We start from the raw sequence: 24,430 nt of genomic DNA on the forward strand, positions 1-24,430 counted from the left end.
TATCTTGGACGGGAAAAGGGTGTTTTCTGCGCAGGAAATAATGTTAATTAAAGTTGAAAAAGCGGATTTTGGGAGAATGCTCTGCTCCAATCAGTATCTACATGTTTTTTCTTTCGTGTTCCCTGCTAAATAACAAAATAAATATGAAAAAATTGTTTCATGATACTTAAAAAACTGAATTTAAAAGGAAACAGTTGAACTCATCATAAAAATAATTCTTTATTAAAAAAGTGGACTCAACGTACTCGTATTTTTCCGGCAGCAAACTTAGAACATTGATAATGCATATTTCCAGCTGTCAAAAGATTTAGCCCAGGGTGAAAAATTAATTTCCTGCTGTGCAAGTTTAAAGAAGTTTTAATGATCGCCCGTATTTCCGTCACAATAGTGAATTATTCTCGCTGCGCCGCTGTGAAATTCGCAATCGCAAAGCAGCCCTTTCATCATTTTAATATTCCCGAGGCGAATTCTGCGCGTCTTTTGTGTATGTTATGAAGTAGCAGAAGTAGAGAGGCAGTGGCTGAGCGCATCGATTCGCGTGTATGAGTGAGTTTGTGAGCCAGAGAGAGAGAGAGCTTTCGGTTACACAAGAGGAGAACACACACACGCGCCGCTGCCGCCGCTGCCGCCGCCGCCGCGAATATAATGTATAATTCTTATTGCCAAAGGCGGCCTATAAAGAAGCAAGATTTATATACCTGAGGTGTCATATCATATATTCATGAGCAACTCAAAGCCGCCCGCGTGCGCGCATGCACAACTAGCAAAAAGTTTGCCATGTATATTGCATGCGGCAAAAAGGGCAGACGCTCTTTGAAATTCGGCTGAGCACGGCAAATAGCATTACGACCAAACAATAATGCGCTCGTGCCAAAATCCAATCTAGGCGAAAAAGCAGCCTCAAGTCGGCGCTGTGTTTTGCGACTGCATGCCATATTGGCTGCGACTAGCTCTCGAGGTGTTTACATTTCATTACCAACGAGAGAGAGTGAGTTTGTGCGTGTCTGATGGGAAAAGAATCCACTGTGTGTCTAGCAGAAGCAGAGCAAGCCAGTGTGGGCGGGCGTTCGCCCTCAAAGTATCTGGTCAAAGGGTTGACGCTTTGAATGTATACATTCAAAGCGTACCAGCATCTCTTTTTTTGCGTACATTTTGGAGGCATGAACAGTGAAAACAAATTTCGAACTGTAAAGAAACATTTTTGCGCTGATAAAATGTGAATATCTTGCTGATTAAAAAACAATGTTGCACTATCTGATGCAGAGATATAAAAATAGTCATAATTATCAGTTGAACTTTGCTCGTTGACTTCTGACCTGCATGTTTTGAGATCGCAGGTCCATCGAACGTCAATGTCAAACAATATTTAGTGTGTATTGTGAAAGTGTGCTCTGAAGACGGATGATTTTCTCACAAGCGTGAGAGGAGCATTTCAGGGTTTGAGAAAACCATAATTAACTATTTTTACACTTGACTTGTCTTAACTATTTCAGCGAAATGAAATTCCATATCCAGATTGCTCAAGTTATTAGCTTTGCCATTTGCACTTTCTCCCTCATCTTGACTGAACATTCGCGCAATGATGAACTTAAAAAAAAGGTAAGGATCTGCTGTGGGTATTATAATTGATTTAACAACACTGGTTTGGTAGAATATCAACGTGACCGACTGTCTTAATTACCTGACGCCAAAGCCACATTTTGAAGCACCTGGTAATTGATTTTAATTCTGAACCTGAGTTGGTTTGAAATCGAAATTCCTCTTCAGTGTTCTCCAATGACACTGAAAATCTGAGCTTTGAAAATTGCGGAAGTTGGAAAAATGAGGGAGACAATGCCAAAGCACCTTGGCGCATCCAACTGGTAGACACCAATGACACCCTCAATAATTGTGATGGCATCCTCATCTCAGACAAGACTATCATCACCTATTGGAGTAAGTGTGAGAATTGTGAGAGAGAGAATTTTAATTAATAGCTACTTTTACAAAGCGTCTACCTCGGTGTTTCATTCATTCATGAGAGGAAATGCACTGCGAATTCACGGAGGCCCTTGTGAAATGAGCAATGATACTGAATCTTGCTTCAGATTTTACAACATTAACAGAAGAAGTGACTTAGGACTTCTCAGCGGCCAAAAGGTAAGTTAAATATTAAACCTTGATGATGAATGACGAGTGTGTGAATATTTTTCAAGGTACTTGATGTAAACCTTATCAATTTGATCGGGCTACCATTTCTATACGTGTGGACGATCACACCTTTGAAATTAAGTGATGGTTTGACACCAATCTGCTTGTGGAACGAAGACAACTCGAGAGACGAGCAACTTCAATACTTCGCACAAGATGAATTTGTATGTAATAAAATTTAAATGAAAATTTGATGATAAAGTTTGCCACTTTTAAGGGATCCACGACCAGCCTGGCAATCGATAACAAGAGTAACTACGTTGGTGCAGAGCAGTGTTACATGGAACATAATATGATGCGGATAGAGATCTGCGAGGCAATCAGATTCTCGATATGCTTGAATGTTAAAAGTGACCCCAAATTGTTGGGTACGTTGCTCTTTAATTGCTGTTTTTATTTCTCATCATTGTTTTTGGTTGCAGCTCCAACATATCTGCTGGTTCAAAAGGGGAGCCGCGTTTACTTGCGAGGACTCAATACCTATTATTCCAGAGAGCGACAGTCGTGGATAGACTTGCTTGTCAAAATGGAAAGCTTGATTGCGTATTCGACCAATTTAACCATGACCAGAGCTTAGTTTTTTTTCTAACTTGGGCTCGCAGCGTTATTTGCTAGTTAAGTAAAGGAGTGGACGGCAGCTTCAGTAAATAATATACATACATACTAGAAAATGCTTGTCTTTAAATATTTTTATATAAATTGGTGCAAAAGTGGACTAAATTGTGTCTTTATAAATAAATAAAAAATCCAATGATACTTTTAATTGAATTTCAAACACGAAAGTAGAAGAAATCTATTTTTTTTGTCAAACTGCACTTCCTAGTTGGATTTATCAGCGCTTGGGCAAAGAAAAAATCAATTTCCCTCATCCTGGTGATCATCCATTTCGCTCATATCCGCTCATATATCGAATAGCCTCAGCCTTTTAAGCTGCAGCAGGCACTACCAGTATTTTCCATTAATCTCTGAAAGATGGAGGAAAAATGAGCAGCGTGGGTGCAACTAAAAGTCCCAGAACTTCACTATCAACGTTTTTGCCCGCTTCCCTCTTGCTTTGTGCCTTCTGTGAAAAATGTTGGTCTGGTGCGGCCGAACTGGCCGAGCGGGCCGGATAATTTCTGAGCAAAGCTGCGAAATATGAAGTGGCGAGGTCGCAGCCGGGGCGACCAAATGTTCGTGGATCCCCATAAGCCGGTCTCCAGAGAGAATGGCTTGTTGTTTCCGAGGCAAAAAAAATGAGCTAGGGCGGCGGCAGCGGTCCAATCAAGGGAAGCTGGCTGCTCCTCCGCAATATTCGGACGGACACACAGCAGCAGTGACAGCTGGCTGGAGATAATTCGCCACCGCCGGCCGGTGTCTGCATTTGCTCCTTTGAGTGCCAAGATGACGAGACGAGTGATCCGGATTTGCGTCATTTTTTTATCACGAAGCATTGGCGTTTCTGCATTTTCTCAAACAGTTTAAAAAAATTACAGATTGTTAAAGGTAAATTGACCGGCAAAAAATTCAAATGTTTCAATTGAAAATTGGTTTTGGATTGCATATTAAAAATATAAATGTTTTATGATGGTTTAGACTATTTTAAACCTTTTTTTTCAATTTTATTGCCAAATATATCAAACTTTCAAGGGTTTGTAATACTGTTTCATGTTATTAGCTCCTAAATTGAGCTTTCAGGTCAAAATTTGATGATTTCACAAGCAAAATGTGTTTATCATCGATGAAAATAAAAAATCGAGAGGCTTTCTAGGTTAAAAAGATATTCCAAAGCATTTTAAATTGGTTCCAAAACTCCATGAGATGGAAACAACCTGCCTAGAAGAATGTTTCTTAAAAAGTCTTAAGAACAAATATTGCCTAATTAAGTAAATCAGATATGCACATTGAAAATAGTTGACAATTTTAAATTCCCAACTTTTAAAACCATAAATAAAATACGAGTTTCAAAACTTAATTTGCATTTTCCCCTAACAAAGAAAGAGTCATGCATTTTGATCAGAAGACACACACACACACACGAGCCGCCTCTGCGTGCTTTCAACGTCTAATTGCCAAGCCTCTCCTTTGAAGAGCGAGCGTACCCTCGCACAAAGCTGCGTGGAAGTTATTCAAATTCGGGTTCGGCAAACAAGATTTGGTAACGCAATCTCCAAGTCGCTCCAGTCGGTGCATCTCCGGTGTGTTTGCAATGAAATAAAAATGCAAATGCGCGGCAGGCGAGTAATAAGACGGTGTGACGCGGACGGAGCCAGAAATAAATTCATCCGTCCATAAAAGTGTGTTTTCTCGTCCGACGAGCCGCGGCATAATGAAGAAGAAACCCGACCGCCGAGTGCGAGAAAGGGGTTCACGCAGCTACTGGCAGAGCTGTCATGTAAATGAAATTCCAGCAATAAATTTCCCAGTCTGAAATTGAAAGAAAGTGCGCATGCACGTGTGCATGGGAAAAAGCGGGTTATTCCGTCTGGCAACGATCTCCGCCGGCGGGGATAAATTTTATCATTATCATAGAAGGATAGTGATTATTCGCCAGATTGAAACAGTTGTAATTAAAATCAGACAGAAGCAGCAGCAGAGGCAGCGGCGGCGAGAGTTCCCATTCGGTCTGGATTTAATCCTTTCCCGTCGCATTTATTACTTCAAAGGATTCAAGATTCTCTCAAAAGCGCGTCGCTCGCACAGCTCTACCTTTATAATGAATTGCCTCATCTATTGATAATTCTCAGTCAGCCTACACTACTTCGTACGCTATTCCGTTTACGTGTTTCCAACGCGCTTCAATAATACAAAGTTTGCTCTGTTGCTATTCTTGTAGAATCTCAGCGAATGCGCTAATTGAAGGCGGAATGAGAAGGAAACACACGTCTTAAAACCACTTGTTTACTTAAAGGCCTGGTTTCGCGCGAAATACACAGCAAATAAGGGCGTTCCAATTATTGTTACATAATCCGTTCTAATTGAAATAAAATAAAACGCAGCACTTCTTTAATCGAATTCACAGAAATTTTAGTACTTACATTGCACTCTGAGGGCGATGTCCCTGAGGACGGGCTGTCCAACCCCATTGCTGGCCATGCACTGGTACACGCCGGCCTGGTGCCTCGTTACCTGCTCAATCGTGATGGAGAAACCTTCGACTGACTTATCGCCGGAGGGAAGCAAGTTGTTCTGAAACAAAATTTAGGGACTGTTAGTTTAGGATTAATTGAAACAAAAGTTAACCATAGAAAATTCGTTCCTTGTTATATTTTACAAGTTTGCTTCTCAGAATGGTATCCCTTTCATTCGTGCGAATTGTTTAAATTTAATCCGTCATTAATAACAGGCGAGTGATGATTTTCAATTTATCGTTTGGATCAAAACTTAAATTTTAATGCTTCTGTAAAAATTTAGAACCTAAACCCCAAAGTATTGCACATGAAACAGTATTTTAAAAATGGATGCGGACTTACATTTTTTTACCTTAAATATATGTGTTCTAAAAATTTGGAAAAGGGCTAAAATTTTCTCAGGTTGCCAATTAAATTTATAAAAAGAACGCCTCCAAAGTTTTCATGCTGCTCAGCGGCAAGCACAGTATCCTAATTGAAAATCCTGATTTATTTCGCCAGAAGCGAAATTACCTCATTATTCGTACATCGTTGAATAGATCGCGACGGGAGGGATCGACATCATGCGATAAATATTTTTTAGAGAAATTTGGCAAAATCTGTATAACATTTAAAATCGGCCCTGATTTAAAGTGGAATGATACTGGGCAACAATCGAAAATTATTTAAATTGTTGGATGCCTTAAACAATTGACCGATAAACAATATGTTCAACAATTTGCAATAATTAAAAATGGACCTTCCTACAATTCAAAATTCAAATTTTTCCAATTTTCTCCAAAATTTACAGTGCTCGAACATATTTTCTTGGCATATTCCGATTCCTCTCGCCGAGATCTGTCCAACGGTGTATGCCACTTATTGGGGAAACTCTTGGTTTTGAAATTAAATCGGATTTCAAGTAAGGAGACAGCCATTACCATTTGAAAAGCACGTTAACTTTCCAGCCCATTTTCTCGAAAAATTACAGCGCTTGCTAGGTCAATTAAGGCTTTAACTGAATCCTAAGGGATGAGTTTATGCATTGGCAACAAGCATTTTCCAGGGAGATGAACTGTTCCTAAATTCCACAAAAGAGAGACACCTTTTGCTAAAGCCAACAATGCAAAATGCTTTCTTAATTGTTCACCTGTTAAGCTCAACTCTAATGCTATTAACAATAACAAAGAACGTGTGACTTAACCAATAACATTAAATTTATTTTAATATTCGCACGAGTAACCAACTATTGTTTGAGTTTCGATCGGTCTGTTTTAATTTATAGTAAAGTGAATATTGCTTTTATCCAGTGGATTCTTATCCAGATACGCGCATTGGTTTCTGCACTGATAAATTCAAAAGTTGAGACGTTGAGAGAAGGTTGTTGAAGGACTGTCTGCTGTTCCATTTTTTATATATATACTTTCGCGCGCACGAAGATCTAGAAATGAGGCAGCCCTTTTCTCGCCGAGAAGCCCAAACACGTCATGCATCATTCATGGTCAGATATCAAGATGATCCTATTTCTTATCCCCCGCAGGATCATACAAAGCCAATATGGCGGGCTTGGCACCCAATTATCCCTGCACCCAGATGCAATATATCACCTGAGCTGGCCCTTACTCGTCCAGAACGAGCAATTCTGCCGGACAGCGGCCGAGGGGATGTTTCCTTTTATTTTGGCCGCTGTCATCCTTTCAAAGGGAATGAAATGCAAAATCCTTCCCAGCGGAGCGGGGAGGGGGAAAGACCAGGGGATAAGAATTATTACGACGTCCAACACCAGCGTTAAAATTAGTTTTGCTGAAATCGATTTTAAAAAAAGGCCTTACCGAGCGTCAAGGGGGCGATTAAGAGCGAAATTCGCATTAATGCCTTCGAGACGCTAATTGCCACGTTTTCTGCTTTCATATAGGTTCGGACGGCAATCCATTTGCAAGCAGTTAACGCATGCAGCGGCGGCGTTGAAGGGCCGCACCTGCGACTGCAAGTTAGTTGAGCCAGAGTTCCGCATGCACGAACTGACGGCAGGCTCACATCTCTTTCGACCGGTAATTTGTGTCAGCACGACAAATGCTGCCTGCCATCCAGCAGGTACACACACAATCCGACTCTTTGCCCGCCCCGTTTGTTTCTCGCTCACCTTTTGCAGCAGTTGGTTTGAACTTTTCTGACATTTGCCGCACGCCGCCCACCTTTTTGTGACATATATAACCGGCTCCGGGTGTGTTTTCGTTTCAAACGGCTCAAATGTGACCGCTAGAGTTATTTGCCAACATTTTGATCGCCACCGAAAATAGCTTTTCCAGGCAAAAGGGGGAATTTATCGTCTCGTTAAATCAGAGCAACTTAAATGTTAAAATACAGCGGAGCTGGCTTCAATTTTCGTGGACAAACAATTTATCAAGGCGAGCGAACTCGATAATTAACCGATCTCGAAAGCCACAATATCTCTGGCGTTAACTTTCTCCCCTCCCAGCAGCTGTTGGCGGAATATCGACTGGCTTTTCATCTGCATGCAAAAAGAATTATTTCGCCGCAAACTTTTAAGTGGGTGAGAAAAAGCGAGATGATAATTAGTTGCCGCCTTGGCGCCCTGGTGCGCGCTGCAAAATGTGCCGACCGCCCCGAAACATTAGGCAGAATAAATACGGCGGCACGGCGGCTGTTTTGAATACCAAAAAAGTCTTAAAACAAAGCGCACCGGCTCAGAGGGAATAAATTATAAAAAGCAACGGCTCTTGCTTTTTTTCTGTCGAGCAAGCTGCCTTTCTCTCTCTCACTGTGCCGTGCCAGAGCTTTTATTTGATCTTGAGCTTTTGGACACTGGATCTCACATGTGCGCCTTTTTTCGGAGGGGACAGGCACACGCGCAAATGATAATATTGCTTTTCCAACTGCATCCGCCGTGCCACTGCCTCTTGATGTCTGATACGTGCCTGCGTTTCACGGCCTGAACAGACTTTTAACAGCCTTTCCTATGATATTCCCTGGTTAAAAAAGTGTGGATTGTTACAAAGCAGCAATTATGCTTCTGAATCTCTGAGTTTGTTGGAGTCAGTTGGAGATGATTTTATTTTTTAAATTTTAAAGTGGAGAAGCAACAAAAAGCAAACATTAAATTTTTTTAGAACTGAGATGATATCGATTATTGTTTGATATCCAAAGCATGAAACATACTTTAAAGCATTCTACTACAATCGATTTAATAAAAGGTCCAATTAAATAGAAATTTTTGGTGTTTCATACAAAAAAAAACGTAGCAAAGATGTCAAGTTTTACAATTTTCCTTTGGGTTTTAAAATATACACATAATTAAATTAATATTTCTTATAAATCTGATTATTCTACCCTGATCGAATCTGCCTATTTTTGCACGTATCTAAATATATACTACAACGAAATCATATTTCAAATTGAATTGCTTCGATTTTCAGCTCTTTTGAAATCTGAGTGGCTCCTTCCTGCTCATTGTTCGATCGGAAAATCATTTCAACGCAACATGCTGCACTTCCCCCTTTCATTTTTATAAGGGCACACGCGCTGCACATTTCCATAAAAACATTCGACATGCGGGAGGGCAAAACGCGGATGAAATGAAATAAATATTGGCGCCCGGCCGTTGACAGTCTGTCAGAATTTAGCAGCGCGCGAGAGAGAAAGTAGGGAAGCGCCCCTACCTGGGTGTGGCATTCCGTCGAATCCATTTGGGTCCATCGGCGGGCATATTGCCTTTTGACAGGTGTGTGCCGCATGCAAAGGGGCAGGCAAATAAAGAAATATCCAGCGGCGCCCGCCTCCTTTTTTCTCTCACTCTACTATCTCTCTCTCTCTCTCTCTCTTTCTCGGCAGATATTTTAATAAAAGCCAGGGCAGGGCAGGGGTCGGCCAAATAAATATAAACACCTGCTTGGCGGCGCCCCCTTTGCTACGTGATAGAATGCGTCCCATCATAAATTCTCATTATTCGAAATTTACAGGCGCGGGGCGGCGGGGGAGCGGTGAAAATTCAAGAATTACTATTCACGTCATGCACATGAGCCACTCTGTTATTCCAAGTAATTAAATCCCCTCGATTCGGGCTGCAAACGACTCTGTCGGACCATTCGTTGCAATAAAGTTTAATTAAATTATGATGCATGCTAGGTGGAAGCAGCGGTGGCCTTTTTGAAAAAATCCTCACGAACCGGCGGCCGCAAGAGAAACGCTTGCGAAGCAGGATTAACACGTTTACACGCGTGAACAAAATTTGTGTGCAGCTCCAGGCACTTTAGCAATATCTCTCGGGAAAAATATTAAACCGAAACGCACAGAGAGAGAGTGAAGCTATTTGCTCCAGAAACGTGACAAAAGCGGAGTGAGTTTTTCCAGATAAAGCACAGGGATTACAAAATGTGCACTCTGGCCGAGTGTTAAAAGTCGCCGGCCGCACGCATTGTCGTCGGGGCTTTTTGCCGAGCAAGCCTTTTTACTTCGCATTAACAGCTTTGGACCAGAATAAATAAAAACAAAGAGCAAAGCTGCGTGCCGGCTGCGAAATGAACACGAGCGCCAATGAGAGCGAAAGCGGCAGGCAAACTTGATGAAGTCACTCGCAGCTCCACACTTTGCCGGATCGCAAATGAATGCGCGGCCGATAAAGCCAAGTTATAAATGGGAGAGAGAGGGAGCTAAAAAGTTGGCCGGAATCACGATAACGCGTCCTCCTCTCCTTGTGTCTATTGACTTTCTTTCAAGATACTTTTCCGCAGATGAATGGCAGAATGAAACTTTCTCCTCCCTCTTTGTAAATTTTTGACGAGAAGGTCTCAAAAGGCAGAGAAAGGGAGAACGCGTTCGCCGTACACCAAACAAAATCTACATTTTCTCGCGCTTTCGGACTTATCTCGCGGCACCACCACTCATTAATTCGCAGTGTCGCCTCAATTTGGCTGCGAAACTTCGCAGGCCCGCTTTGTCCGCTCGAGCAATTGTTAAAATATTTCCGGGAGTTTCTTAGTTTAATTTGAGCACGAACACAAAACAACAACAAGGCACCGTTTTGATGGAAATTTAAATTAGACGCCTCTGCAACTGAAATTGAGATGAGACTGAGCCTAATTTGCAATGATGCAAAAGAAAAATACCAAAATAATTAAGATAAAACATTTTTCATCTTCAACGAGACATATTTTTATATTGATAATTAGAAAGGGAATATCCTTGAATCCAAAAATTTTATGCCTGCTCGTTTAGTTTTTAATTTGTTTTTAACTATTTTCTGGAACTTTTTATCAAGCAATGGGTTTTAAATGATCAATGAGCTCACTAACCTTTACATAAAACAACTAAAATTAACCATTTTCACCAAATGATTCCAATTTCTTGTCTTATTCTTTGAAATGTCAATTATATTAACAATCCGTCTTAAATTAAATAGAAGAGGTCATCGTTTTACTAAACAATCATGAAAACTAATTATTTTAGACGGTTCTTCATTTAACCTGTCATCGTGGATGAAAATAATATCTCTATTACATGCTAAAACACAAACTAGATATTTGTTCATCTCTTCAGGGTTGACAGACAATTCTCGGTATAATTGTCTGAACATGTACAGCATTAATTTATTATAAGAGTTTAAGATTCGATCATCGTTCAAGGTTGACTCCTCATCTTGAGGAACTTTCCAGCACGGCTCTCTGAGGCTTAACTTTGAGGCTTCTGCCTTCCTAAGCGGAGGCACTCGTGATCAAGAGGCTCGCCACCCTGATTAGCCCCCGCCGCAATTTATTTTCCTGCGAGACTCTCGGTGTGCGTGCAGCTGAGTAAAAAATGCAAGTGGAATTCGCGAGAGGTGGACCGGCAGGCTCGTCCTGCACGCACGTAGCGCCAAGGGCAGGCATGAGAGATAGCGTGCCCCCGGCGCAAGGGTCAGACCCACGCATTCCATTCCACGCGATATTCAATTTTGTCATTGCCAGATATGCACGTCGGGGCCCGCTGGATTAATGGTAATTCCATTCTGACCATCTCTCGCGCCGTCGGAATGCACTCACTATACTCTACGACGAAACGCGCCAACTTCACCGTGGGTAGACACGTTAATTAGGACATTCTGCTCGATATGGAATTCTAATTTCGCGGAAACGCGTCAAATTTCGTGCAGAAAAATGTCCGTTTATTGAATTTTGTCTGTTGAAATGATTATGGATGGGCATTTTAGCTGCAGAAATGATTAATTTTCAATTATTCAGACTTTCAGAAATTGGACGTCATAAAATTATTATAAAATTGAACATAACAGGCAAAAAAATACGTTGCTAGTTATAATTTATGGTTACGACCCCTCATAGGTAACTTTTATCGGCACTTTGAAGTTTTAAATCGCTTTTTGGCATTTAATTATCGACGACCCAACACGTTTGCGATCCCATCAAGCAGTTTTTACTCAACAATGTATCCAATCAATTTGTATTAATTACAAAATGGCAAAAAATATTCATCCTTAGGGGACCTCGGGGACTTTTAATATTGTTTGAGGAAAAACTTAATCATTTTATTTTTAAAACTGTGTATGACTTGTAGGAAGAGTAAATTAATGAAAATGTGAAAAATGTAAAATTGAATTAGTGACAAAGCTTTCATAACCATCAAGTAAAAAGTTAAATGAAGAGTAAAAATTAAATCTCAAATAAATATCCATAATTTCATGAAAGGAAATATCTGGCTGGTGTAATCAATTGTGATTTTCAATTGGGCAAGCAAACTTTGTAGCTGATTTTCTCGGAAATTCAAGCGGAAGTTAACGCTGTATCCGAATTAAAGAAAAAACCGGCAAAGAGAAAGTGTTTGATAATTTTTCCCTACTTTAATTTAAACGTTTGTCCTGTGTGGTTGAAGCACTCCTAAAATTACTAATTCACGTTTCACGCTATTCTACCCTCTGTACAATTGAAATAAAGTACAAAATTACTTAAATTACTCTCCCCTTTACAAACAATTTTGATTTTCCGGCTAGAAGGGGCAATTTTTCTGTTCTATACCACGAAAATATGATTTACCACTCCGCGACGCGATAAAGCGGACACCGTATGAGTGAGGAATAAATAAAAAAAGCAGCACAATAAAGTTCACATGCATGCAGCAAGCCTGGCTTATCAGGACAGACAATACTCGCCGCTTTCATTGGTAAATACATTTATCCGCGTCATGCACAAACAAGGGTGAAAGGTTTTCATGGCCAAAAGCGACACACACGAAGCATTAGCTAAAAGCAACAGGGCGTTATTGCCGTGGCTGATAAGAATCGGTTTTAAATGCCAGCGTTATTGTCCAGAGCGCAACACTGGAAAAGAAGCCAATTAAACGCACGTGTCGCCGCGTAGTGACTCTCTTTCGTGCACTTTCGAATAATGTGTGTAATGAAAACTGATTAAAGCGCTGATAGGCAAACGAAAAATTTTAGATAAACGCAATCAACATTTTTCTTGCAACCAAAAACATACTATATTTGTACTCGGCCTGGTCGTAAAGAAAATTACTGATTAAAACAAATTTCACAATTTTAGGCATGAGAGAAATGCTAACTAATCAAGAGAAAATAACTCACTTGGCTTTCTTTTATAGCTTGGGAACAATTGTATACGTATGTTTACGTGTCGCGGTTTCAGACAGCAAATCCAATCTGCAAGCCGCGCGCGTCAAAGCAGGATGAAAATTGAAAATTTCTCGCAAATCCGTCCGACTCCCGGTGGACTAATTTGATCTGGCAATTGCAGCGGCAGTGCCAGTGCCAACCGCATGAATAAATGGTAATTTAAAATAAATTTAGCGCGGGATTGCCACGAGGTCGACACGCCACCGGTGTAAAATAATTTAAAAAACTAATGCATACGTGATTAGAGCGGCAGCGCGAGCAATGCCGCCGGCGATTGCGGCGGATTTTATATTTATTTTCGCACGCAGGCGGAGGCACCAACTTTTCGATTCCGCTGCCTCGTCGCCTGCATGCTTTCGTTTCAATTATTTCCGCAGCCAAATTTTTGATACTCGCGTCATCAGTGTAAATATGTCGCCGCGTGCGTTTACGACTGCTCATTAGCGCGCGCGTGGAGGAAATTAAATTTTTATCGCAACCAAAGCGAAATTAAACCGGTAATGCGGACTCGTTTTCGTGCTTGTTACCTTTCTGGACCAGGTGATTGTGGGTACAGGATTTCCCGACGCCTTGCACTCCAGCGTGACGGTCGAGAACTTTTTCACGTCCAGATTGCCGTTGTTGGAGACCTTCTGGATGCGCGGCGGAACTGGAACAAACACGCAGAAAAATTAATCACTTAAAAAGCCGGGAAAATTAATGAGCAGGGAAATTTCCTAAAACCAAGAAATTATAAAAAATCTGTGTCAAAAATTCTCTTATATGCGTACCAAAATAGTTTCATTTGACAGCAAATTTTTTCAAAGGTGTCTTGATACATTTTAAGTGCTTTACTTAAAGTGGCAGTAAACTTTACAAAAGTTCGTGGAACCTGTCACGCTTCTTTTTAATTATTAGGAACAAAACCCTTCTGTACGGTTTATTTTAAGAATTATCTACTATATAGAGGAAGGGAAGTTTGATCCATTTTTTTCTGTGGCCCTATATCAAAGTTAAAGTCTCGAAAATTTCATTAAATACCCCAGATATGGTAATATTTTTCACAGAACATATTTTGTACCCAAATTCAGAAAATCAGCGACAATTTGCGATAGAAATAGAATAAATAATTTAGATATACCAATTCTTTATCAAAACCAATTTTAAAATTTAACTTTTCCTTCACACCATGAAACAAATAAAATTATCGTATCATTTACTCTCCAATTTTTGGTATTTTTGGATGAAATTTCAAGCCAAACTCAGCTTTTTAACCTTCAGAGAAGTGGCGTGTCTCGTAAAAAATATAAACCAGTTCCAAGAAACATTACCGATTCATGTTGTGAGCTCTTTGCAGCGGCTTTAAGCTGTTTATTATTTCCACGAATTTCAGAACCGCAAATTCCCGCTCTTCACCGTGTAAGAGTTCCATTCTGGTAGATTAAATGGCTCGTGGAGAGGTTTTGAGTTAGCCCCAATCTTTAACAGCTGCGCGAAGAAAGGCTCGAGAGCACATTTCTGATTTATGGGTGGAAAATTTGCTCGGCTCGACGGAAAAATTAATTGTTAAGTCGAATAAAATGTATAGTACGAAATATAATGGAGGGTGGAAAACTGTCGAGAGCAGACACACACAGTGCGCGGAGAATGCTTATTTGAATGGTGAAAAGAGGAGAGAGAGAGAGCAGTTTTGTTTCCTCGCCTGAGCGAAATTCAATGTTCACATCTTTGCAGCAAGAATTATACTCTTTTAAAAGCTCCACTTCTTTTTATCCACGCGCAACTTTTTCTTTTCCCTTTACCCGCGCTCTTTCTCTTTCTCGTAATCTGTGCGCATTAAAAAAACTTTGGTCTCCCTGGAGCTGAAAGTTGCATCTAGCCGCTGCTTTCAGCAAAACCAACCTCGGCGAAAACTCCTTCAATCACTCTGAATGCGCTTGTTAATAAAAACGTTCTTGCCAACTAATTTTTCTGCATTAAAGACAGCAATAGATAAGTTCTTTTAACGAAATGGAAAGAGTTGAACTCTATCAATGCTGCCAGAGAGTATAAATGAAGTTTTATTTTTAAATCTCTATAGGGCTGGGAATTTCAGACGAGGCTTTCAATAAAAAGTTTGGCAGCCATTTTTCAAGAACTATTATTACTTTAATATTTGAAAAATGAATTTGCATTTCTCTAAGGTTTTTGTCAAAATTCAGAAGTGGTTTTAATGATATTAAGTGTGGCTTAATAGTTTTAAAATTGTATCAATCATGCTTATTTGTTGTCTAAAAGTAAATAAGTCGGTCGTATGAAATTCCTAACCCTGTAAATTACATTTGATTCCTTATTTGGTTGACTGCAAACTGCACGGTCTTCTTTAGAATGCTCATTTTATCCTTGACGGATTCGAGTTGCTAGTTATTCATTAGCGGCTGTAATTCCGTTGTTGCAACTTTAATAAGTCTTTCCTCCCGAGTATTCTGCTGAGTCGGAAATATTGTTTGCTTCCAATTAGGTTAATTTGACTCGCGAGACGGAAAGAGAAGCTGGATTTTGCATTCAAGAGGCGTCGCGAGGAGGCGGCCGGCAATTTTCCAATCACGCCACTTGAAAGGCTGCGAATTAAAACCGCCGGCTTTTCTGCTGATAACTGCTTCCCGGCTCTAAATAGCGCCGCGAGGCGTGCGGCTGACGACAATAGCAGGGTAGTTTTTCTCCTCGGTTCCGTTCCAGCGTAGAAAGGGAGCAGAAGAGCAATTTCTGGAGGCTTAATTAAGCAAGCACTTCTTTTATGCAGCAGTTAAATACACAGCGGGAAAAAAGCGGGAGGAGGGAAAAGTAAAATAAGTCCGGTAGCCGTAATAATAATAATGAAACATGCAGAGCTGCTTATAATTGAGAAAAGATAGAGAGCGGCTCTTTGTTGTCAGTGAGAATTAGAAGGCAGGCGCCGTCACCAGCTGATAAGCTCTCCTCTCTCTCTGTTTGTTTATGAGCCCGCCGCGCGCACCAGTGAATGGAGCCCCGGCAAAGATACATCATTCTTCTTCAAAGACGAATGAGCAGCCCCTGCCTGAGCCCTGCCAACCGGCTCTCTTTCCCTCTGCAGATACTGTCGAAAAGTAATTAAGAATTCGCAGCCCGCCTTAATTCGCGCCCATAAATTGTCGCATTATTCCGTCTTGCGAGTCCCGGCGCCGTCGGCTGCTCAATCTCTCTCGCTCCCGCCGAGATTCCTTAATTAAAATTTGATTTAGCCCAAAAGTTGGCGCGCGTGGCCGGTGAGATCAAAGAAAGAGCAACTCGTGCCGGCCGGGGTTTGTTGATGCATAATTTTTGCACGAGAAGCGCCCGAGATTAAATTTGCTACCTAAAAGGAAAAGTTTTTATGCAAATCTGTTGCCAAGCTTTCTTCTCCAAACTCCAACTCAAAAGTTATTAGGATATTTAATTTTATTTGCCCCTATGCTCGTTTAAAAAATTCAACTTGGTTATTAAAATGTTTTTAATTGTTTAAAACATTTCAAGTCCAGTATAGTCATATAAATTCAGATGGTTAAATTTAAAATATATTTCCACGATGAGGAAGAAAATGTAAATAATCTTCTGTTACATTAGTTTGGAAATTAAAGATTATGATTGTGTGGGAAAAAGAGATGGCGTGATTAGCATTTTTATTTATTTTATCTTATTTATAATTTTTCTAACTTTTCTGTTCTGTAAAAACTGTATTTCAGTATGGGTTTTTAACTTCTCTTTGGTCTTTGAGATCTTTAGGTCACCATGAAGCGGTTCTGATTTTTGCACAAACTAATTAAAAAGCCATCTTTCCTAATTGACGCTTAATTACAAATTGAAATCGGATCTGCCGGCGAGGCGTGCCTTTCAAAAAGTCGTTTGAGCGGCTTTGAGTCTCCGAGAGGAGCAGCGTCCCGAATTTATGGCACTTCCTTTCGTTTGTGAGCGTCTGGAAGCTTTGTCGGCGCGAGACGGTGATAATGACGAGCAATATTCCGCTTTGCCGGCACCACGCTGCATATGTTCAAGGCTCTAAAACACACATTAGACGGTGGCAGCTAATTCGCACGAATCGACGAATCTCACGTCTCAGCACGCCCATAAAACGTACGTTTCATAACCGCGAGAAGTCGCTTAATTGGCTTGCGCGCAATCCGACCGATTTTGGCCTCGCAGGATTAATTATAATACGGTAAACGTGCTTTCAGACTTCCAGTCACGAAGAAACCAAGCTATAGGTGGAGCGGGTTGAGGAAACTAGACAGATTACTCATTTTGCATGATTTATTTAAATACAAAAATTGTATAAAAGTAATTTAACAAAACTAAAAACATTTTCTTTGCTAGATAAGCCACATTGATGTAGTAAAAAATAATATAAATTATATTTTGTGTCACTTATGCACTGTGCTGTCACGCAAAATGGTGGCTCCAAGCGGAAAGAAATTTAAAATCTATCCCTTTAAAGCTCGTTCTCGCAGGTATCCATCGTTTTATAGTCTTCCATGGATCCTCATATAAAAAATACCCACCTGTGCATGTCTGATGGCTGCTCAAGAGCCTGAGAGCCACCATGAATGTTTATTTTTTGTAACGGCTACACGAATGCATAGACCAGCGTTGAATATTAATTGGAATCTGTGAAGTCATACTTTGGTTGATTTTATGGCTTCTGATGCATAGGCTAAAGTTAAATTAATAATTATATTCTAAAACTTTCACGAGAGGAGTTTCGGATAGAAGAGTGTGCGCACCCACCTCTTTGAATGAACGCCCGCGGTCCGAATTTATGCCTGCAATTTAGGAATTTACAAAAGAGCCGGGGCGTAGGTGAGGCTGATAAGGTCAAAGTTGGATTACGACGCGATAATGCTGATGGCTAAATAGGCTGCTGGGGCTGCCACCGAAACTTTGCTCATAACTTGAATAATTCTATAAAATGCACGCTAATAATGTAGGCGCGCGCGCCGTGCGACGGCCTGTTTCACAAAATGACGAGAGAAAAGTTTGCTGCCTCTTTGATGTCGACGTTTCTCTGCCAACTCGGTGCGCGGGCGCGGATCGGGTTTTTAATAAAGAATATTGGGCGGCGGAAGTGCCAGAGAGGAATTTGCAAGTCCGAACAATCGGGAAATTTATGACGCCGCTGCAAAGTTTGCTTCCGGAAAAGTATTGTTCTACTTCATTGAAAAGTTGTTATCTGCGGATTTCGGGATACGATTTGAATTGCAAAGTTTGGGAACTTCAGGTTGAGATGCAAATTGCCATGGATAGAGAGTTTCCAGGAACAGGGCATTGGTACAGTTTCTTCACGTGCAATTCTCTAAAATATTTGTTATTTTTCTCGCAAAATGGGTATTATCCCTAGAGGTTTGTGAATTTTTGACAGGAAAACGAATGGTGTATTTTTTTTAAATTTCTAATTATTCCACGATCGGCTCAAAGAGACAAAATGATCAGAAATTTGTCCCACAACAATATATTTCCTTTCCTGTTTGATAAACATTTTTTCAATAATTAATTGCATATATCGTCAGCGCCTCCAGGTCACATTTTTGCCAAAAATTTTTGTTAAATGATTTTTCCAGTCGAATTAATTTTTTCTTTTAACAGATTTAAATTTATTTTGAGGAGTTAAACCACATTACATTCCATCTGTTCATTCTGGGTGGAAAACCATGTTAAAATCTGCATTGGAAATGCCATTTTATCTTTTAATTTAAATTGCAAAAGCACGGGTGGCGGTGTTTCGCAAGTTGGCGCTCCAATTCCGGCCGTGCAAATTACAAAGCCGCATACAAAAAGCGGGTCGGCGTGACGAGCTTATTTAAAATTATCGAGGCAATGAAAAATAATTGCAGCCGCAAGAGAGTGTGTGTTTTTTCCGTCGGGTAATTACAGAGGCCGAAATTCGGGACAACGGGGGAGAGAGCGTGCCTCGGCGGCGTCAAATGGATTCACTTTTTGCCCGGCGACGTGCTCTTGTCGCATATCATGAGTTCTGCGCTGCTGCTGTAAAAAGTGCCCTTGTCAAAAAGTGCGCGCGCGAGAGAGCGACTCATGCAAAGTTGTCCTCGCATACGGCGTGAATTATTTATGGCTCGCTCCACCGGTGCAGAATACAAGTGGATACGTGAAACTTGCAGCTTCCCTCACTCTCTCTCTTTCTCTCTCTCTGGGCTCTCGCACACTCGACGCGTGTGTGACGAGCCAGGCAGATAAACTTGGCGCGAAACTCGAGCCCTGCCTGCTGGATTCTGGTCTGTTTCATGCCCTCGCCTTACGCCGGCTCATTTTCCGCGCTATTTTAACCCTCGACGCCGCCACTGCCACCGCCGCCGCACAAATAACTCAGCGCAACTATTTAATTTAGTAAGCTCGGCGAGAGGCGCAAAAGTTGGCACGCAGGTACGCATGCATAATGACGAAATGTTTCTCTGCAGCGAGTGCGGGGGAAAGTAAAAGTGCCGCTCCTAAGTGCGCGCAATTTGCAGGCGTGAACACGAAAATGCACCAGGCTCAGGACCGCGTTTAGTCGTGGATGGTGTCACCAGAATTTTAACGCGTGAAAACTTTGAATTAGGATTTGTTTGAATAACATTTCTGTCAGTTTTGAACTTTTTAATGACAATTTATAGACTTAAAATATTTTAAAATCATTGATTTTTCATCTCTGCGTGTCTAAATTTTTTCAGCAAAATGTCAAAATATCATTATCATTTTATTTGAATAATATTGGATTTGAATTAAGTTCGTAGGGGATTTTTTTTTATAAAATAAACGTTTTATTCATGGTCTACATAGCATTGGTAGAAAGGGTTAATACTAAAATTTATGCAAAATTCGGTTTGCAGCTAATTTTTGATTAGATAAGACCACGGAAGAGTTTTTTTAATTTCCGATTTAGGTTTATGTTTTTAATTGAAGCATATTATAGGTGCTGCATCTAAAACTGCTCTTTTTCTGAAAGCTGATTATATGTGCTGATTATATATACAACCTCTTAAATAAATCTATATTTTAAAAAAAAGTCAAAGAATCTTTCCGCTTTATACAGAAATATTTGTGATGCAATTCGCAATTTTTAGTTCTAACCTCAGCTCTAGGGACATTTCCAGAAATTGATAAATAATTAAATAACCTAACAATAGATTAATTATGTCCAAAATCGTCATGATTGAACGAAAATTAGCTTTAAATTTGATTTTTAAACATTTTAACACCAAATCACATGAGGATTTTTCTCCTTGTGAACTGTATAACTCGTTAAATCCGTTGAATTAAAATTATCACGTAGAGTTCTTAGTTAACATCGTTGAAACGTGCACGAGTTCACTGATTTCGGATTAAAACGCAGCATCCTAACATGTCAGAGGATAGGTTGGGGGTCGCCTGCTACATCAACAAAGTATGCAACGTGCACGACAGGCATACCAAACAAATAGCCTACTCTACATCTACACTGGCTGCTTGATCGAGCGATGATGTAAAAGCAAAGTTTGCGGAAATCAGTTCTAACGAGGCAAGTTTTTCGTAAAGTTATCCAACAGAAAGGCTTGAGCTAATTAGATTTTTCGGTTTTACAAGATTTTCCATAACTCAACTTTGGCCATTTTAACATATGTATTGTGAAACTTGAGACAGCGCACCTTGTAAATCTGGCAGCTCAGCCGTTTCCATTTCAATTTGCAAAGCAACCCAAGCCGCGAATGAATTATTCATGCAATTTTAAACTAATTGCAAGTCATGCGGAGGAAGCAACCTCAGAGCGTTCCACTTTTCGGCTCCGCAAACGTGCACGCGAATAATATGCACATTTGATTAGGGGTGCAGTGAATCATGCATTTTCATGACTAATTTATCATCAAAGGTACATTCAGCTTATACAGAGTGCGCATTCCGAGATATCACGCCGGAGCAGCAGCAGGAGCAAGGAGGAGGCGGCGGCAGCCAGGGTTAGCTATCAGTCTTGGCGGGTTCTGGCTGTCTTCGCAGATAGCACGCCTCCTTCTTCAATAATACGGGATTTCTTTGTTATGAATGCAGCCGGGCGGAAAATAGCGCTTCTGCCAGTGCTGATTTACCTTGGGTAACCGTCTATCTCGCAGCAGCGGCTGCTCCTCTGGAAATATCATTAGAGACAGGCGGGCGGGCGGGCGGGCGGCCTTTGAGCCGAATCAGGTCATGTGTGATGCATTTTGTGCCCGAGCCCCTCGAATTAACTCGCGATTGGCTGAATTTGCCTGCCTCTCCATTACAGCAGCAGCAGCAGCCTCTTGCGAGGCAAAAATAGATGAGAATCACCGAGTGTAATTACTCGCCCGGCACCTCCGAGGGAGAGAAAGTTGGGCGTGATTATTAATTTCAGGCTGATGGCCAATTAAGAGGCCGCAACTTTCGCCTTGTCCGATTAATTATCATTTTTAATGATTAATTGTTGCGTCTCCCTGATGGCCCGGCTGGCCGGCTCCCCTTAACGAGTTGGCTGTGGGGGCCGAGTTGGCAAACTAACTTTCTTTTTGTCAAGGGACCGGTCGGGAAAGCTCAAATGTTGCCGCTGGCTTTGGGCTTAGGGAAGGACCTCTTTTCACTTTCGCCAACGCATCCATCGCCTTTAACGCCGCTGCTTTTTTGCCATCACAATCGATCGATCGAGCGAGCAAATTTCACGCAAACAAAAAGAAAAGTATTGTGCTGTCAGTGCTGCGGAGGAAAGGTGCGTGTCACACCGGCCGAATGAGGAAGAGTGCGTTGCTTATTCCACACCTGATGCATGAGCACTTAAATAAGATATGAGAACAGGAAGGCGGGGCATTGGAAGTCGATTATATTGAAATTGTGCATAAAATATGATTAAATAGATAGTAAAATAAAATTTAAATAAGAAAATAAATCTTTTTATTACGTCTTATGGAGCTGGCTGTGGCATAATCAGGAATTTCGTAATATATAAAGAAGAAATCATCCTCGTTTATTTCAGAGTTTTTTTAACTGACACTCGAGTGACAGTTTATTAAGTCTTTTTATCTCAGTGATTGTAAAAAATGTTATAAAACGATAGTAAGTAAGATAGATTCAGTTTTCCAGATCGAATAAGATATTTTCCCTTCTGGAAAAATTTACATAAAGAGAATAGCAACCAAATTGATGCAGCACTGTTTTGAATTGTCTTTATTCCAAAAGTTATCTTGCGGAAATTTGAGCTTCATTTTAGCATCTTAAAAATAAAGATAAAGACTTGGCCACTCCCATTCAAGAAAGATTTTATCATCCGGACGACATTGATTTCTTAGAGGAAAAAATTTGATTCAACTGCTACGCTTTAAGCTGTTTTCCATTTGGCAGAGAAACTATTTCGCCGTTTTTATATCGGCTAATGCCCGCAGCATTGGTGGTTTTTCCCTTTTCTTTCGTTCTCTCTTTCTTTGCGTGTAAAGAAAGCCCACCATTTGGGACATTGGTGCATATTCTGTATTCATTTTTGCTGTGCCAAGAAGGGTTTCCCAGCACATTCACTTTTTCTCCGCCCTCTGCCGCCATCATTCTACAAACGCAGCTAGGCTCAACAGGCCGCAGGATATTGGCAGACTCCGTAAGAATTATTTATTACTGCTCCGTGCTATCAGCCAGCCGGAAAATTGTAGCTTTGAGCCGGGTCGCCGAGTGCACACAGAGAAATGAAAAACCCAGGGCGGAAAGCGTTAATTAAAAAGCCGCCGATTGGCAAGCACGAAAAACGCTCGGATTCGTCCGGACAGTGACTGCAGAAGTGAGAATGAAATTATTTTCCGTCTCCTGATGAAGTGTTGCCATGGATTCGTGGGCCAATTATAGAAATAATGACTCTGCTTATCTCGTTCTGCGGATAAATAGATCTACACGAAGGAAAAAATGAGGGGACCAGACTGCCATTAGCCGGCATCACGTTTAATGAGAACGGTCTGTATGATCGCATCTTATTTCGCCGGCATTGTTCGGTGAAGGGGCGATAATGCCGTTTACAGAGATACACGGGCCGATTTTTCAGAGCAAAAGGCGGCGAGAACATCTCATCCCCAGAGCCCAGAGGCCGCCTTTTATATCCAGCCGGCACTTTTTGTTCATTTTGCCGCGCGCCCGCCCGCCTGCCTGCCGTTTTGTTCTGGTTTTAATCCTCATCAGCACCGAAACAACAAGATTCGCGTTGGCTGGCGTCGGAGCACCAGAGGAGCACTTCACTTTCCTAATGCTCGGTCTCCTCGGGCTCTGATGATGCTTTTGTTTGTAACCAAGCAACCATCGAGGCAAAATCAATACCACGCGAATAAATGTTAATGTGTTTCGTGGGTAACTTTTGCAAAAAGTTTATAATAAAAATCGCTTTTAGCTGATTTCTGCTTCATTGTGGAAAAGTAATGCACGCTTTGACTATCAAATTGATGAGCGGTATTAAAAATAAAAAATATCGAGGAAAACACGTTTTAAAATCTACAAAGCGAATGATTTTTTGCTGAAACTCACTGTACCGAGTGTTCCAATTAGTGCGGAGTTGCCAGCCCGTCTATTGAATTAAATTTATTATTTCACTGCGTGGCGTGACATTGCCAGATAAATATTTTGCATTGCAAATTATATTCCAATGCGAGAGTGATATTTCCAACGTGGTGCGCTTGAAGCACGGTTGACAAACGAGCCAACGTTTCCCATTCTGTTGAATTGCAATTACTTTGCCTGTTTCACAGACGGCTGGAAATTTTCGGATGGCTGCCTGTGCCATTTGTGCGTGCGTCTCCAACGCCAAGCCGGGCTGGTAAATTAATAAAGCTGTGCGCCGCAGTGTTTTTCTAATTGGGAAACTGTTGAATTGGACACTCTGTCTCAGTGAGTTCTGCTTGGAATATTAATTTGGAAAGTAGCAGCCAATATTTATAATAAAAAATGACTCTGAATGAAAGCCTTAGCAAAGAGTCAAACACGATATTCGAGGGAAAGGAAAAGGCATTTCATAATGTCATTTATGGTGTTATGCGTTTGAACTGGTGGATAATGTATTTGTGACTCATCTACAAATTAAATTTAACCTTGCTGAGAGTAAAGTTAAATTTTTGTAGCTGAAAGGAATTAAAAATATAAATATATTCTGTGCCGAATTTTAAGAGCTGTTGTTTACCTCATTTTGTTGTGCCTTTATGGAAAAATAGATATCCAAAGAATCAGCATAATTATTCAAGGCTTGATCTGTGCAATTTTTTTATTTTCTATGCCTAGAGTGCGTAGTGCGTGTGATACATTCATGTTCTATCTTATTTGATGTTCTGTAGTAGACAAGATAGGAGAGGCAGGCATTTCGTTTGCGAGCATAAATTAAGACAACTTGGAGACAGTTCTGACGTGCGTATGAAGTCAGTATCTCAAAGGCGCTGTAGCTTTTCAGCAGGTTCGAAAGCGGCTGCAGATCCCATCATCCAGGGCACTCTGTCGCACGCATTCCTCCGCGTATGTGTATTTGCATACACATGCTCGCTCGCTCGCCGACTGAGTGAGTGAAATG

General features: G+C 40.9%; 2 protein-coding genes across 3 annotated transcripts in view; one reads left to right on the top strand and one right to left on the bottom strand.

The window, feature by feature from the left end:
- LOC135942096 (protein amalgam) overlaps positions 1-24,430 on the bottom strand; it is a 200,174-nt gene that overhangs the window by 30,851 nt on the left and 144,893 nt on the right. For both annotated transcript variants that reach the window (XM_065488039.1, XM_065488038.1), the window contains exons 4-5: positions 13,446-13,567; positions 5,208-5,358 (exon numbers count right to left, since the gene is read on the bottom strand). In XM_065488039.1, the coding sequence (XP_065344111.1) occupies positions 5,208-5,358; positions 13,446-13,567 (273 nt within the window). The remainder of the gene's footprint in view (positions 1-5,207; positions 5,359-13,445; positions 13,568-24,430) is intronic.
- LOC135942097 (uncharacterized) lies at positions 1,321-2,958 on the top strand. The gene is made up of 8 exons (XM_065488040.1): positions 1,321-1,437; positions 1,494-1,599; positions 1,652-1,712; positions 1,768-1,935; positions 1,991-2,139; positions 2,196-2,354; positions 2,408-2,558; positions 2,613-2,958. Exons 2-8 carry the CDS (start codon positions 1,498-1,500, stop codon positions 2,765-2,767), a joined length of 945 nt encoding a protein of 314 aa, XP_065344112.1. The 5' UTR covers positions 1,321-1,437; positions 1,494-1,497; the 3' UTR covers positions 2,768-2,958.

The sequence above is a fragment of the Cloeon dipterum genome, chromosome 4 (assembly GCF_949628265.1).
Source record: "Cloeon dipterum chromosome 4, ieCloDipt1.1, whole genome shotgun sequence".
Taxonomy (NCBI): Eukaryota; Metazoa; Arthropoda; class Insecta; order Ephemeroptera; family Baetidae; genus Cloeon; species Cloeon dipterum.